Genomic DNA, 13,838 nt, shown 5'->3' on the forward strand with positions numbered 1-13,838 from the left:
ACACTCATCTATGTGCTGTCTGCATTTGTAAAGGTAAAGGTAAAGGTACCCCTGCCCGAACGGGCCAGTCTTGACAGACTCTGGGGTTTGTGTGCCCATCTCACTCAAGAGGCCGGGGGCCAGCGCTGTCCGGAGACACTTCCGGGTCACGTGGCCAGCGTGACAAAGCTGCATCTGGCGAGCCAGCGCAGCACACGGAACGCCGTTTACCTTCCCGCTGGTAAGCGGTCCCTATTTATCTACTTGCCCCCGGGGGTGCTTTCGAACTGCTAGGTTGGCAGGCGCTGGGACCGAGCAGCGGGAGCGCACCCCGCCGCGGGGATTCGAACCGCCGACCTTTCGATCGGCAAGCCCTAGGCGCTGAGGCTTTTACCCACAGCGCCACCCGCGTCTGCATTTGTACATAACGCTAAACCATGGTTTATGAGGGTGAGCCTCAGACATGCCTGCTTCCCCACTCCCTCAGTATGGCCATGGGGAAGAATGGGGCAGGGAGACCTTTACCTCCATTTTTGACTAACCACAACATAAAGTTATGTCTGAACCTAGACAAACTGTGGTTTAGTCATAACTATGGTTTACTACAATGCACTAACCCCAAAATGGTTTATAAAGCTGGCCAAAGTTAAGATTAACCACAATTTAGGGTTCAGACATAACCCTAAGCTATGGTTAAATTGGAAGCTTTCCATCTTTTCATGACTCTGTCAGAAGGAGGGCATGCCCGAGCCTGAAGTTTTCACAGGCTCACTGTCATACCACTGAGCCATGGCTACCTAAATGTTGAAAACAGCAGATACTTTTTAAAGCACAGTCCCATAAAAACATGGCTCTGTTTATGCATTTCTGAAGCCTAAGGATGGCCTTTTAGAAAAATGGTCTGAACTGGGATGCTTGCTGGATTAATATTGTCCTTTTCAGTCTCCACTGATGTGTGAAATTATATGATAAACAAGTAGTTCTCGATGAGTAGATTCACCTTTTCCCAGAATCCTCCGATTCTACTTGGATGGGGAGTTGCTTTGCTATCCTGCTGTTACTTTGGATGTAATTATTCTTTCTGCGTTCTGGTTCCTCGGTTTCTGATTCCCATGCTAGCCTAGCTGTGCCATAGACCTTCATAGTGAGCTAGGGCATACCAGCCAATTATTTAAAGGTGCAACTGAAAGGACAATAACATAAGCTCTGGGGCTACCCCTTATGGGAGAGTCTTCCACAGGTCTTGGGGGGGGGCACCAATCTCCCTAGCAGCCACCTGTGAGAGTGGTGTCCACCCCCCAAGTATCTTTCTGCGCAAGCAGGTCGATATGGAGACAGCTTGCCTTCCATGATCCTAAGCCATTAAGGGCTTTAGCCCAGGCATCATATGATCATAACACCCATAATCTTGTCACCTGCCCAGTAGGGCAGATCTCGGAAGCCATGTGGATCAGCTGATACTGATCCTCTGGCAATATAGCAGGTTTCCTTCTGCATCGCCTGTCATAGTGGGCCTATGCAGAGGCACAGCCAGGTCCGTGCGGAGGAGCTGCTGCATTGGCGGGAAGCAGTGGCGTAGCGTGGGGGGTGCAGGGGGGGCCGGCCGCACCGGGCACAACATCTGGGGGTTAGGGTTAGGGGGCGCAAATCCACGGGTTAGGGGGCGCAAATCCACGGGTTAGGGGGCACAAATTACTTGCCTTGCCCCGGGTGCTGACAACCCACGCTACGCCACTGGCGGGAAGTCCTATCTGGGGTTCTAAAGCATAGTTCCCATCAGCTGCCACTGCTACTGCTAATGTGATGCAGTTGTTAAAGTATCATATTTGTGCTGTGGAGAAAACATTCAACTCCCTGCTCACTTTTTTGAAAGTCACTGGGTTGCTCTATTAGGCTTGACATTCTCTCTCTGCCTAACCTATATCACAGGCTTGTTTTAGGGTAAAATTGGGATAACTCCCTCATATAACCTGACCTCGGAGGAAAAGGCAGGATACAGTGGTACCTTGGGTTAAGCACTTAATTCGTTCCAGAGGTCCATTCTGAACCTGAAACTGTTCTTAACCTGAAGCACCACTTTAGCTAATGGGGCCTCCCGCTGCTGCCGCGCCGCCACTGCACGATTTCTGTTCTCATCCTGAAGCAAAGTTCTTAACCCGAGGTACTATTTCTGGGTTAGCGGAGTCTGTAACCTGAAACGTCTGTAACCCGAGGTACCACTGTATGCAGTGGGATCAAATTATTCAGCAGTGCTCTGATGTGGTGAAGGCTTCACATCTCTATGTATAGAAAAGCCAGTTCCTAATATTATTGGGTGACTAAGAAAGGCAATCCTGGGTCAGGATTCACACAGATGAACGTTCTTGAAAAGTTTCTATAGTTCAAAGTAAATGGGCTGGATGGGAAGACTCTGCCACACACACACTCACAAACTCACATGCCTACCTAGAAGGAAAACTAAAGTGCTGTTCTCGGGTGCAGCGTTGCAGTCAGAGCGCAATCTTCCACAACAACCATGAGGCTCAGAATCAACTCTCCGGGGCCTCGCTGAGGATGTTTGCAAGATGTCAGCATGCACAGGTTTCAAATCCCTATAATATGCCCAGCTCCTTTGTACACACCGGTCACAATTTTGAAAGCAATAAAACTTGTACAGTGGTACCTTGGGTTACAGACGCTTCAGGTTACAGACTCCGCTAACCCAGAAATAGTACCTTGGGTTAAGTACTTTGCTTCAGGATGAGAACAGAAATCGCCCGCCAGCGGTGCAACAGCAGCGGGAGGCTCCATTAGCTAAAGTGGTACCTCAGGTTAAGAACAGTTTCGGGTTAAGAACGGACCTCCAAAACGAATTAAGTTCTTAACCCGAGGTACCACTGTATCTCCACCCATTTTTACTGATGGGGTGTTTTGTCACCCTTAAGATACCGTGTCCCATCGTAGGCCTGGCTCAACCAGTTAGAAGAAGGCTATATGCTGCACTTTTTATTTCCCAACCTTTCAAAACCCACACGCAGAAAAAGGATGGATGGAGGTTGCAGAATCCTGAGCTGCAGCTTGCGAGTCTTAGATGCATTAATCCCATGTCTAATATATGAGCTAAGCAGATGTCACCTGTCTGCTTATCGGACTCCTAATAAACCACAGAGCATGCTCCGCCTTCAACAGTGTATGAAATAACTGTAGCATTTCGAGACAGAAATGAGGAAAAACTGTCCCTGTGCAAATCATAGGCAATAAGAAAATGAAGCTACCCTTTGTAGCTTGCCAACAATTTCACAGCAGCCTCTTCAGCTGCATAATCAGGCTGACTCTTCCCCACCCAGCAACCAGCCCTCCTCCTTCCCTCTACACACGAACACTTGATGCAGTTAGAGGCAGTGTAATTTAACAAATCTGGGTCAAGAGCTGCCAGTGCATTAAATTGGCTTTACCGCCTTCATAGAAATATGAAGAAGCTTCTTCACGCCACCTAGTGTTCACCTGGTGAACAGTCATGAATTTCTAGCAAGGGACCTATAATGTTCCATAGTTCCAAATACAGTGGAATGTAATCCATTCCGGAAGTCCGTCCTTAAATCAAAGCGTTCTTAAACCAAGGCATGCTTTCCCATAGCAACGGGGGACTCAGTTTACAAATGGAACACACTCAACAGGAAACGAAACATGTTCTGCTTCCAAGGCAAAGTTCACAAACCAAAACACCTACTTCCGGGTTTGCAGCATTCTTAATCCAAGTTTGTTCATAAACTAAGCTGTTCTTAAACCAAGGTACCACTGTAGTTGTTTTGCTTCACTGGAGCAAGATTCAAACGGTGAGTAAAAAAGAATACACCTTGAACCAAGCATTGTTGAAAATGCAATGTGCAAGCTTTTGAGTTACACAAAGCGCTTTCCCCAGTCCGAGTACAGCAGTTTTGCCCTCACTGACCCAGCCCCTGTTTGCTACTCCTGACCTTCCCACATTCAGCAGGAAGGTTTGAAGAAAGCCTTTAAGCACCACCAACTGAACAGTTTGGAGATTGTGCTCCTGCCTCCCATAGTCACTGAATGTGGGTGTAGGAAATTAGACACAGTCCCTTTTTATTCCTTCAAGAACAGTGTGCAGGAGGCTCAATGTGTGCAAAGCATGGACATAGCCAAGGAGGGGCAGTTGCCCCCTAAATAAATAACAAATAGAGGTTCTGTGTCTTTTTGGTGTTTGTCTAAGTACAGCTCAGCAACTTTCAGGGTGTCCTGGTTTTTACTTTTTGAAATATACCTAGCATGAAGCCTGCCCCCCCCCACATAAATTCTGGTTATGCCCATGGTGCAAAGGGGCATGGAATTGTACCCAGCTGTCCTCATCCCAATCCCATGAGAGAGTGGGAACAGATCCTGAATATGCACATAAGTTCCATGCACACAAGCTCTCAGCTACATTAGTAAAGAAAGGACAAATTGAATGCACTTTAAACATTCAACACCAGATGGCGCCAGAGAGCAGGGATAGTTTAAAACGACATTTCCCATAGGAATTTTTTTCTTTCGTTAAGATAATCTAATTTCTGTTTTTCCTGTGTTTAGATCCGCCCCCTGCAATTAGGGTGCTGAATTTTGCAGGGTTCCTGACTGCAGGCATGGATGCTGATGCAGAGCCTATGTGCATGTCATTGCATATACAGAGGCACGTTCTGACATTCAGATAAAGGTATGGAGATTAGATGCAGAGCTAGTGGGTGTGATCCCCCTCCTCCCTCAGCACACCCATTTTAATGTATGAAAAAAGCTTGTCCCCTCTCTTAACAGGGAAAGTGTCAATGGCATTTTCTTGATCATCCTCCCCCTCTAATTCCAAAATCCCTCCAATAAATCCTATCATTTTCTCCCTTGCATATGACTGACCGCATACACTTAGGGTTGCCAACTTTAAACTCAGCTTTGGCTCTTCTGCCTTTAACTGCTACCCAATGCCCAGGCAGTAGCAAGCTGGAGCTTTTCACTGCAGGGAGATGAGCGTTATCTGGAGTCAGTGAACAGCTTCCTCCTGCTAATGAGGGAAGATTAATCTGCTCTTAAAAGCGCAAGAGCCGAGCCAATAAAGAAAGTGGCAACATTATCTCTGCATTCACCTCCATTTGTGGGAGTTACGGTCAACACTTGACTGATTTCTTTTCCTGGTCAGTTGGCAATCCTTCTGTGCATACCCCATATCTTGCAGCAGCTGCTCCCTGACTTGTTTGGGCCTTTTGGTGTAAAATTGCTGATGAGAACGGCTCTCTTGCAGCAAGCCATTGAAAGGAGTGTCGCGTCCACGCAGAAGCATCTAGACCTCATTGTTTTGATCCTCTGTGCTTTGTCTGAGTGCATTAACAGCGACAGCAACAACGAGCAGCAGTCCCCTCTTCTCTCACGCTGGATCCAGCCCTCCTGCTCACGATAGCACATGCAAACTCAGTTTCCCTTTTCATAATTCCTGGATCAAGTCCTTTTTTCTTTCTTTTTTTTTGGCAATGATTTTGGACAGGTTCTTTGCTTGGCTTTCTGTGCTTTCCTTGACCAAGGTGTCTTTGACACTGGCGGTATTTCTTCCCAGACGCCTGGATTTAGGTAAGATGGGATTGTCATTTCTTGGTAGCAGTTATTACATAGGAGCACAGGAAACTTGCTTATACGGAGTCAGAACGTTGCATCATCTAGTTCAGTTTATTCTTACCATTGTGCAAATTATGAAGAAGATTGCCATGTTTTGTTCCTAGTCTTGCTCTTGTACCTTTAACAGAAAGCTTTGGTGACATTAAGGTAAAGGATGCTATCCTATAATACTTACCAGGGCATACTTTGAAGTAGACATGAATGGGATTCCACTGGAAAAGATGGGAGATTTCACACCTACAACACATACTGAATTTCTTTCTGCAGATAGACACAGAAAAAGGTTGGGATATGCATAAGGAATGGTTTAACAATCAATCTGTATTCCCAGGGCACTTTGAAAACAGTTAACTCTGTGAGGGGAATAAGGGTCTGCTAACAATTCTCACCACCATCAAATGTTGCTTCAGCAACGGGTAACCCTAAACTGAGCATGACTAAAGATTGCATACCTTTCAGAAACAAATCATTCACAAATATTTTTTTTGCGATGATTTTTTGGTGTGGATTTTATTGGATTTGTTATGCGTCATGTGTGTATTGGCATATTGCTTTGTTATCGTAAATGAGAAAAGGTATATCGTAAGTAATAATAATAATAATAATAATAATAATAATAATAATAATTTATTATTTATACCCTGCCCATCTGGCTGGGCTTCCCCAGGCACTCTGGGCGGCTTCCAAAAAAATATTACAATACTGTAATACATCAAACATTAAAAGCTTCCCTAAACAGGGCTGCCTTCAGGTGTCTTCTAAAACTCTGGTAGTTGTTGTTCTCTTTGACATCTGGTGGGAGGGCGTTGCACAGGGAGGGCGCCACTACCGCGAAGGCCCTTTATTTCATGGCCACTACCGAGAAGGCCCTTTATTTATTTCATTTCCTTTATTTCATGGGCAATGAAACATTATGGCCATTACTTTAGTGTAATATGTGAACAAATAACTCAGACCCACCCCAGGCGTGAATTTTTGGAGGTGGATCAAAAGAGGTTTGCAAATACCGTGGGTTGACGCACACCCTCCAACATTTCTCTGATGAAAATAGGGACGTCCTAAGGAAAAGCGGGACATTCTGGGATCAAATCAGAAACTGTGATGGCTTATGCAAATCTGTGACTGTCCCTGGAAAATAGGGACACTTGGAGGGTCTTGGCATCAATAAAGAAGGTGGAAGGGCGTAGGATTGTACCCTTTGGCTCTACCCAATCGCTGTGTGTATGCGAGGGGCTTCACATGTGGCTTACGAATAAGCCTCTTTCACACTTCTGCTAAATGTATGGAGGGACAGACTGGGACACTACGTTTATTAGATACATGGAGGGGCGATCTCAAAAGGACTTGCAGCACTTTTCGGACCATTTAACGCATGTGGAAAGGACCACGATCAGACTTGCTTTATCATGTTTTTAATATTCTGTCGGGAGCCGCCCAGAGTGGTTGGGGAAATATGAGTGGCATACAAATATTATTATTATCCCTGCACACACACCCATTCATTGTACTGTACTGAAAAGACCCCCTCTGTACACACAAAGGACTCTTCTCTGCACAGTTGGGAACCATGAATATCTATCTATCTATCTATCATCTATCTATCTATATCTATCTATCTATCTATCTATCTATCTATCTATCTATCTATCATCTATCTATCTCTATCATATATCTATCACTGGCTTAAATATCCCCCTTGCTTTTCTGTATAACCCCATTATTTTTCTTTTGGATTTCAGACTGGCCTAAAAACTGTGGTGTTGCGTATTTCCAACCAAACATATTTGCTAAGATTATTGCCGGCAATGAAGCGAGGCCTCATTCTTGGCCGTGGCAAGTCTCCTTACAGGTACGAAACGTTTCAGTGATTCTCAAACCTTGGGCATGTACAAAATTTGGAGGAGGGCTTGGAGTCTACGAGAGAGGCCTCCAACCTGTCTGTTCAGAAGCTAGGTCCAACCAGAAGTAGTTCCAATCAGAAACTAAGTTCCAGTAAGCAAAGGCCCTTTCTAAATTTGCTTGACACTTTCCTGTTTGTAGGTTCAGCTAATTTTATTACTTCCCTGTTCAGCATGGCTGGGAGATGAATTGCTAGCTGCCCATTGTTTTGCTCCCAGGGTGGCGTGGTCATGAATTACTGGTTTCTTTGTACAGTCGTATCTTGGAAGTCAAACGGAATCCATTCCGGAAGTCCATTCAACTTCCAAAACATTCGAAAACAAAAGTGTAACTTCTGCTTGACTGCAGGAAGCATAACAGTCACTTCCGGGTTTGCAACGTTCGGGAGACAAAACGTTTGGGAACGAAGCTGTTTGATTTCCAAGGTACTACTGTATAGTGGTACCTCGGGTTAAGTACTTAATTCGTTCCGGAGGTCCGTTCTTAACCTGAAACTGTTCTTAACCTGAAGCACCACTTTAGCTAATGGGGCCTCCTGCTGCCGCCGTGCCACCAGAGCACAATTTCTGTTCTCATCCTGAAGCAAAGTTCTTAACCAGAGGTACTATTTCTGGGTTAGCGGAGTCTGTAACCTGAAGCGTATGTAACCTGAAGCATATGTAACCTGAGGTACCACTGTATCTGTTTCTTCCTTCTTTAATCTCCACCACAGCAAATTGTACTTCACACTGCAATATTTTGTTGCAGGCCACACTTGCCCTATGTACTAAGAGTGCTCCGAATTCTCCAAGTGCCAGTTGTCATGTGGGGAAAACTACGTCATCTTTGCACCACAGGGACCTATCAGCAGGGGAATGCCGAAGTTTGCAAAAAGAAAAGAAAAGAAAAGTGTTTTTTTTAAAAAACAAAAACTAAGGTGGAGTTAGGGGCGAGAACCCAAAACAGCCCAATGAAAATTGAGCATGCTCAGCTATCTCAACATTTTGGTTGAATGTTGAAGTTGGAAAGGAAAGGAAAGGAAAGGAAAGGAAAGGAAAGGAAAGGAAAGGAAAGGAAAGGAAAGGAAAGGAAAGGAAAAGAGGGGCAATGGAATGGAGTATCCTGAAAAAAGGCCTGGCTCAATGGCTAGACTGTTGTGCAGGAAGACTTCACATACCTGACTTGCTTTATGTACGCAGTGGGAAAAAAGAATGCCTTGTTTTAAAAATCCATTTCACATGTGATATGTTGTGCAACAGGCTTCTCAAACTCTGGCCTGTGACCATTTACAATTGCTTCTAAAAATTAAGGGTTTCCCCAATATCCCCAGCAGTTTTCCAATGGTCTATGGAGGGAAAGCTTGGCAACCGCTGTTGCAGAGGTTACTTTTGCCCTACTTCCAATTCCTTCCTGTGATTCAGCTCTGCATTTTCTCCCTCCATTTTCCTTCCCAGGTCCGTTCTAAACCAAGCGATATATTCGTCCATGTCTGTGGTGGCACCCTGATTCACAAAAACTGGGTTCTCACTGCTGCCCACTGCTTCCAGAAGTAAGTTATCTACTGTGTGTGAATTTGTGGAGGAAGATCAAAACAATGTGGGTGGCTCATGCAAAATGGTATGCCTTTTGGCATCGATAAAGCAGGTGGGGCGTACCTACTATCATGCAATGCTTAGAGGACTCACCAGTCAGGAAGAACGTTATTGACTTTCTTAAACAAGTACAGAACACCAACAGGAAACCCCTAACCCCACCCAAAGACAATTAAGTACAGTGCCACCTGCTGGCTAAACTATATAATGACATTATCCACACACTAATTTTTCTCTTCTCCGTCACTTTTTCTCCCCCTATTTTCTGTCTGGCTAAGCTTCTTTCTGGTCACTGAGCCTGTCTTGTGGGAAAGCCATTGGAGGAGAGGAGATGAAGGAGTGGGAAGCAGTGGGCAGGAGAAAGACTTGAACAGCTTTCCTCCTGCCTGTTGTTTATCCCTTAAGTATAACGTCCACCTCCACATGTGGCAAAAGGGTTGGGAACCTGCGTTGGCCACTGTAATCATTCATATATAATTTTTTCTACATGTAGAAAACAGAGCGGTTTTATTAACTTGTCCCCCAGTGAAAAACTATACTTGGAAACTTCTTGTGGGAACATTTTTTTCTGAGTGCCCATGCGGTTTCGCTCATTTATGGTAGCGATACTAGTCTGGGTGGAGAATGAGACTTAAGTATGAAGGCAGGTGGGATGCGGGTGGCGCTGTGGGTTAAACCACAGAGCCTAGGACTTGCTGATCAGAAGGTCAGCAGTTCGAATCCCCGTGATGGGGTGAGCTCCCGTTGCTCGGTCCCTGCTCCTGCCAACCTAACAGTTCGAAAGCACGTCAAAGTGCAAGTAGATAAATAGGTACTGCTCTGGCGGGAAGGTAAATGGCGTTTCCGTGCGCTGCTCTGGTTCGCCAGAAGCGGCTTAGTCATGCTGGCCACATGACCCGGAAGCTGTACGCCAGCTCCCTCGGCCAATAAAGCGAGATGAGCGCCGCAACCCCAGAGTTGGCCACGACTGGACCTAATGGTCAGGGGTCCCTTTACCTTTACTTTACTATGAAGGCAGGTAAAAGCAGATCGGGGCGGGGGGCATGTGAGACAACACACCCAACCCTACGGTGCATCATTTTCAGGGGACAGGAAGAAGATGTCACCAACTGGCGAATTCTTCTCGGCAAGCATCACCTTAACTACCCGGAATCCACAGAAAGAAGCTACCGGGTGAAGCGAATTTATCGGCACGAACGTTTTCAGTACCCTCAGCTAACTGAGCTAGAGTATGACATTGCTTTGGTCAAGCCAGTGGAAGAGATTGCCGCCAACAGGTTTATCCAGTATGCCTGCCTGCCAAAAAGAGGCAGTTTTCTCCGTCCGGGACACTCCTGCTGGGTGACTGGCTGGGGGGGCACGAGAGGTATTTCAGAGTGTCGTGTGCCACCAATAAGAATTACATTGTTTTCAATAAGTGTCTATAGCTTTGCAGCCTTAATTTGTGCGAAGTTAGATGAATTTGGCCCTGGAATCAGTTTTTGGTAGCCGAGTTGAGTCTTGGAATATGTTAAAGAGTCTCTAAACATGTGCAGAGTGCATTTCCTTGACAACCGAGAAGTCCAAATCAGCCACACATGCTTAGGACTAAAAACCAGGCCTTCTAACACAAGTGTCGTTATTCTGAGACAGGTTTGAGCCCTGACATGATAATTTTCTTTAGAATATAAGGAGTTGTAGAATATGGAAAATTCGAAGTATTTACCATTTCCAGTGTACTGCAAAGTCACAAAATGCTAATCTTCAAGGTTCCAAAAATGTTCTGGTTCTTACTCTTCTTCTGTTTTATGCACTGAAGGTGGACAAGATGAAAACTTCTCTCTCTCCGAGGTCTTGAATCAGGCCAAGTTGCCAGTCATAGATTTCAACACATGCCACCTCAAGAAGTTCTGGGGAAGCAAAATCCAAACATCAATGCTCTGTGCTGGACTGAAAGATACGGCAAGGTCTTCCGCTGCCTGCCAGGTACAGAAATGGGATATTCATGCAGAGCCTTTCCACACCAATCTGGTTTTAGGTGCTATCAGTAGACAAATCTCCCTGTCACTGTCGGTTTGAAAAATTTGCAACTTCAATAGCCAAAGATTTAAGAGCTTATCATGCTACTACAGTGGTACCTCGGGTTAAGAACTTAATTCATTCCAGAGGTCTGTTCTTAATATGAAACTGTTCTTAACCTGAAGCACCACTTTAGCTAATGGGGCCACCTGCTGCTGCTGCGCCGCTGCGGCAAGATTTCTGTTCTCATCCTGAAGCAAAGTTCTTAACCTGAGGTAATATTTCTGGGTTAGCAGAGTCTGTAACCTGAAGCGCCTGTAACCTGAAGCGTATGTAACCTGAGCAACCACTGTACTGTTAATTGTGTCCAGATTTTCACTTTGGGAAGTATGGCAACCCTATTATGTCACTACTTAGAATACGACTGTTTCAGGATCAAGCCAGGTATGTATGACAAAGGAGATCTGTGAATAGGATCTCCAATAGTTTCTTAGAGGGTGAATACTAGGGGCTGGGGAGTGTTTCAGAACTATGGCACTGGGACACTGTGGCCTAACTCTCCTCCTGTACCTCCTATTGCTATTTGTTGCGTTGGTCAGTACATACAGGTATCAAATTGATACCTTCATGTGGGGCAAAGGCATTTGGGGCGGATGCTTTTAACTGGGAGGGTAGCACAGAGGAAGAGTTAACCTCATGCAGCCAACACTGTGATCTTGAGATGCTAATAACATTGCTAATAACCTCGAAAAACTGTGGAAGATTTTACTCCTGGATATTTAGCATCCCATCTAGATCGACACTCAAGTCTACCACTGAACCCTCACTGGCATATGAACATGTTTCAACTCTTGGACGATATTTTATTTTCAGGGAGACTCGGGTGGCCCACTGCTTTGCCAAACTGAGAGAGAGACATGGGAAGTCCATGGGGTCGTGAGCTTCGGGCCAGTTGGGTGCCAGGTGCAGAACAAGCCTACTGTCTTTACTAGGACATCTGCGTATATTCCTTGGATTGAAGCAATCAGAATGCGGGATTTTTTTTTGTAAAGGACAGGGAAGAGAAGGGAAGTCCAGGGATATCAATAAAATCCTTTGCAAATTTAGGAATGTGTGCTTATTTTAATACTGGAATTCTGGAAATGAGATTTGGGAAATGAGATTTGAGTTCATGGCTGAGCTGAAATTGGAATCTAGGGCCAACCCTGCAATCCTACTCACAAAACGAGTCTACCAACTAGAACAGCTGACTTTCCAAAGATGCCTTTTTCCATTTTGGTTTGTGGTGGGATGCCTCCCAGCAAGTTCTTCCGCAGACCGTTGTGCAACTTACTGTTACATCTGAAATGTATGGAAAATAAAGTTAGAAAAATATTTGGGGCGCTTCATCCTGATTGGTTTGCAGGCTGGTAAGATGGAAGTTGGCTATTTAAGGAGCATTCATTTTTATTTGTGTGTGTGTGTGTGTGTGTGTGAAATTAGGTGATGTCGCGCCAAACAAGTGTTATCACATACTTTCCAGTCCATTTCTCCATCCAGTCTTTTGAGGAAGCGTGTTTCTTGTGTTAGACATCCCCATCAACTATAATCGTGCAACCTGAATTTGCCAGAGACGGTCCGGAGGTGTCTGTTGATTTCTGCGCTTAATAGAGGGAGGAAAGCCTCTTTCTCGGCAGCCACCATGGAAACACAGAACAGAGGCAGAACAGTATCCTCCTCAAACAGGAAGCTTTAAAAAAAATAGGTCAACGAAAGGCAGGAAGCTTGTGTTTGCATACGGGCTCCAGAAAATGGGGTTTCCCCTCTTCCTTGACCGGCAGGAAAAATGCAAGCAACTAGGCCTTATCGCAAGCTAGTAAAAATTACCTTCAGGGTATACATAGAGAGAAAAAGAAAAAAAGAAAGTGAGGTTAGAGGGAGACAAAAAAACACTCAACACACAACCCTGCATCTGAAATAAGGACAGCAACCATTCACATAGCAGCACTGACCTGTCACTCAAGGCATGATGAACAGCAACAACAGGGGAAAAGATAGACGTAACATTTTACAAGGACAGGAACACCATGGACAGAGTAATTGCCACACACAGGAAGAGCAAGGATATAGTTTGACTGCCTCACTTGTAGTTCTATAAATCATTTAATGTGTCAACACGAACAGACGTTATTAATATTGCAGTTGTTGTATAAGGGATTATTATTTTGACTGGAATGCAATTGAAATTAGTAAGATTTTGGAACGCAGAAATAAAATCATCAAACCATCAATTCTAGCATGCGGGAGGCCACCTAAGTTATATACAGAATTCGGTATTTGAACAATTGATATTAGTAACTGTATTCTAATTTGGTTCTGTTATAATGAGGGTATTATTGGATTGAAATTGAAAATTAATGAAAATTATTATAAAAAAGCAGCGTTGACACATATATCATGGCAATGGTGAGTGAAGGCAAGCTTGTTTTTCCAACACTGTACAACTGTCATTTAATTCAGTCTACAAGCTATTAGGAAATGCTTGTTCGTTTGCTTTTATTTTGCTAAATTTGTATACCGCCCTTCTTCCAAAGGCCACAGGGGGGTTTACAACGCAAAACACATAATATAATAACCCCTACACGACACATTTTCATAGCTGTCAACGTTTCTCTTTTTTAAGGGAAATTCCCTTACTCCGAATAGGATTCCTCGCAAGAAAAGGGAAACGTTGACAGCTATGCATTTTTTTAAAAAGCTTAGTAAGCCCAAGGCCAA

The 13,838-nt window shown here is 44.7% G+C and overlaps 1 protein-coding gene across 1 annotated transcript; it reads left to right on the forward strand.

Annotated features, from left to right (window-relative positions):
* Nucleotides 1-6,178: 6,178 nt before the first annotated feature.
* LOC309532980 (elastase-1-like) lies at nucleotides 6,179-12,142 on the forward strand (the record flags this gene model as incomplete). Its single annotated transcript, XM_082223762.1, has 6 exons — nucleotides 6,179-6,188; nucleotides 7,353-7,462; nucleotides 8,946-9,040; nucleotides 10,169-10,449; nucleotides 10,882-11,048; nucleotides 11,955-12,142. 6 exons carry the CDS (start codon nucleotides 6,179-6,181, stop codon nucleotides 12,129-12,131), a joined length of 840 nt encoding a protein of 279 aa, XP_082079888.1. The 3' UTR covers nucleotides 12,132-12,142.
* Nucleotides 12,143-13,838: the final 1,696 nt, after the last annotated feature.

The sequence above is a fragment of the Podarcis vaucheri genome, assembly GCF_965113315.1.
Source record: "Podarcis vaucheri genome assembly, chromosome: 5".
Lineage (NCBI taxonomy): Eukaryota > Metazoa > Chordata > Lepidosauria > Squamata > Lacertidae > Podarcis > Podarcis vaucheri.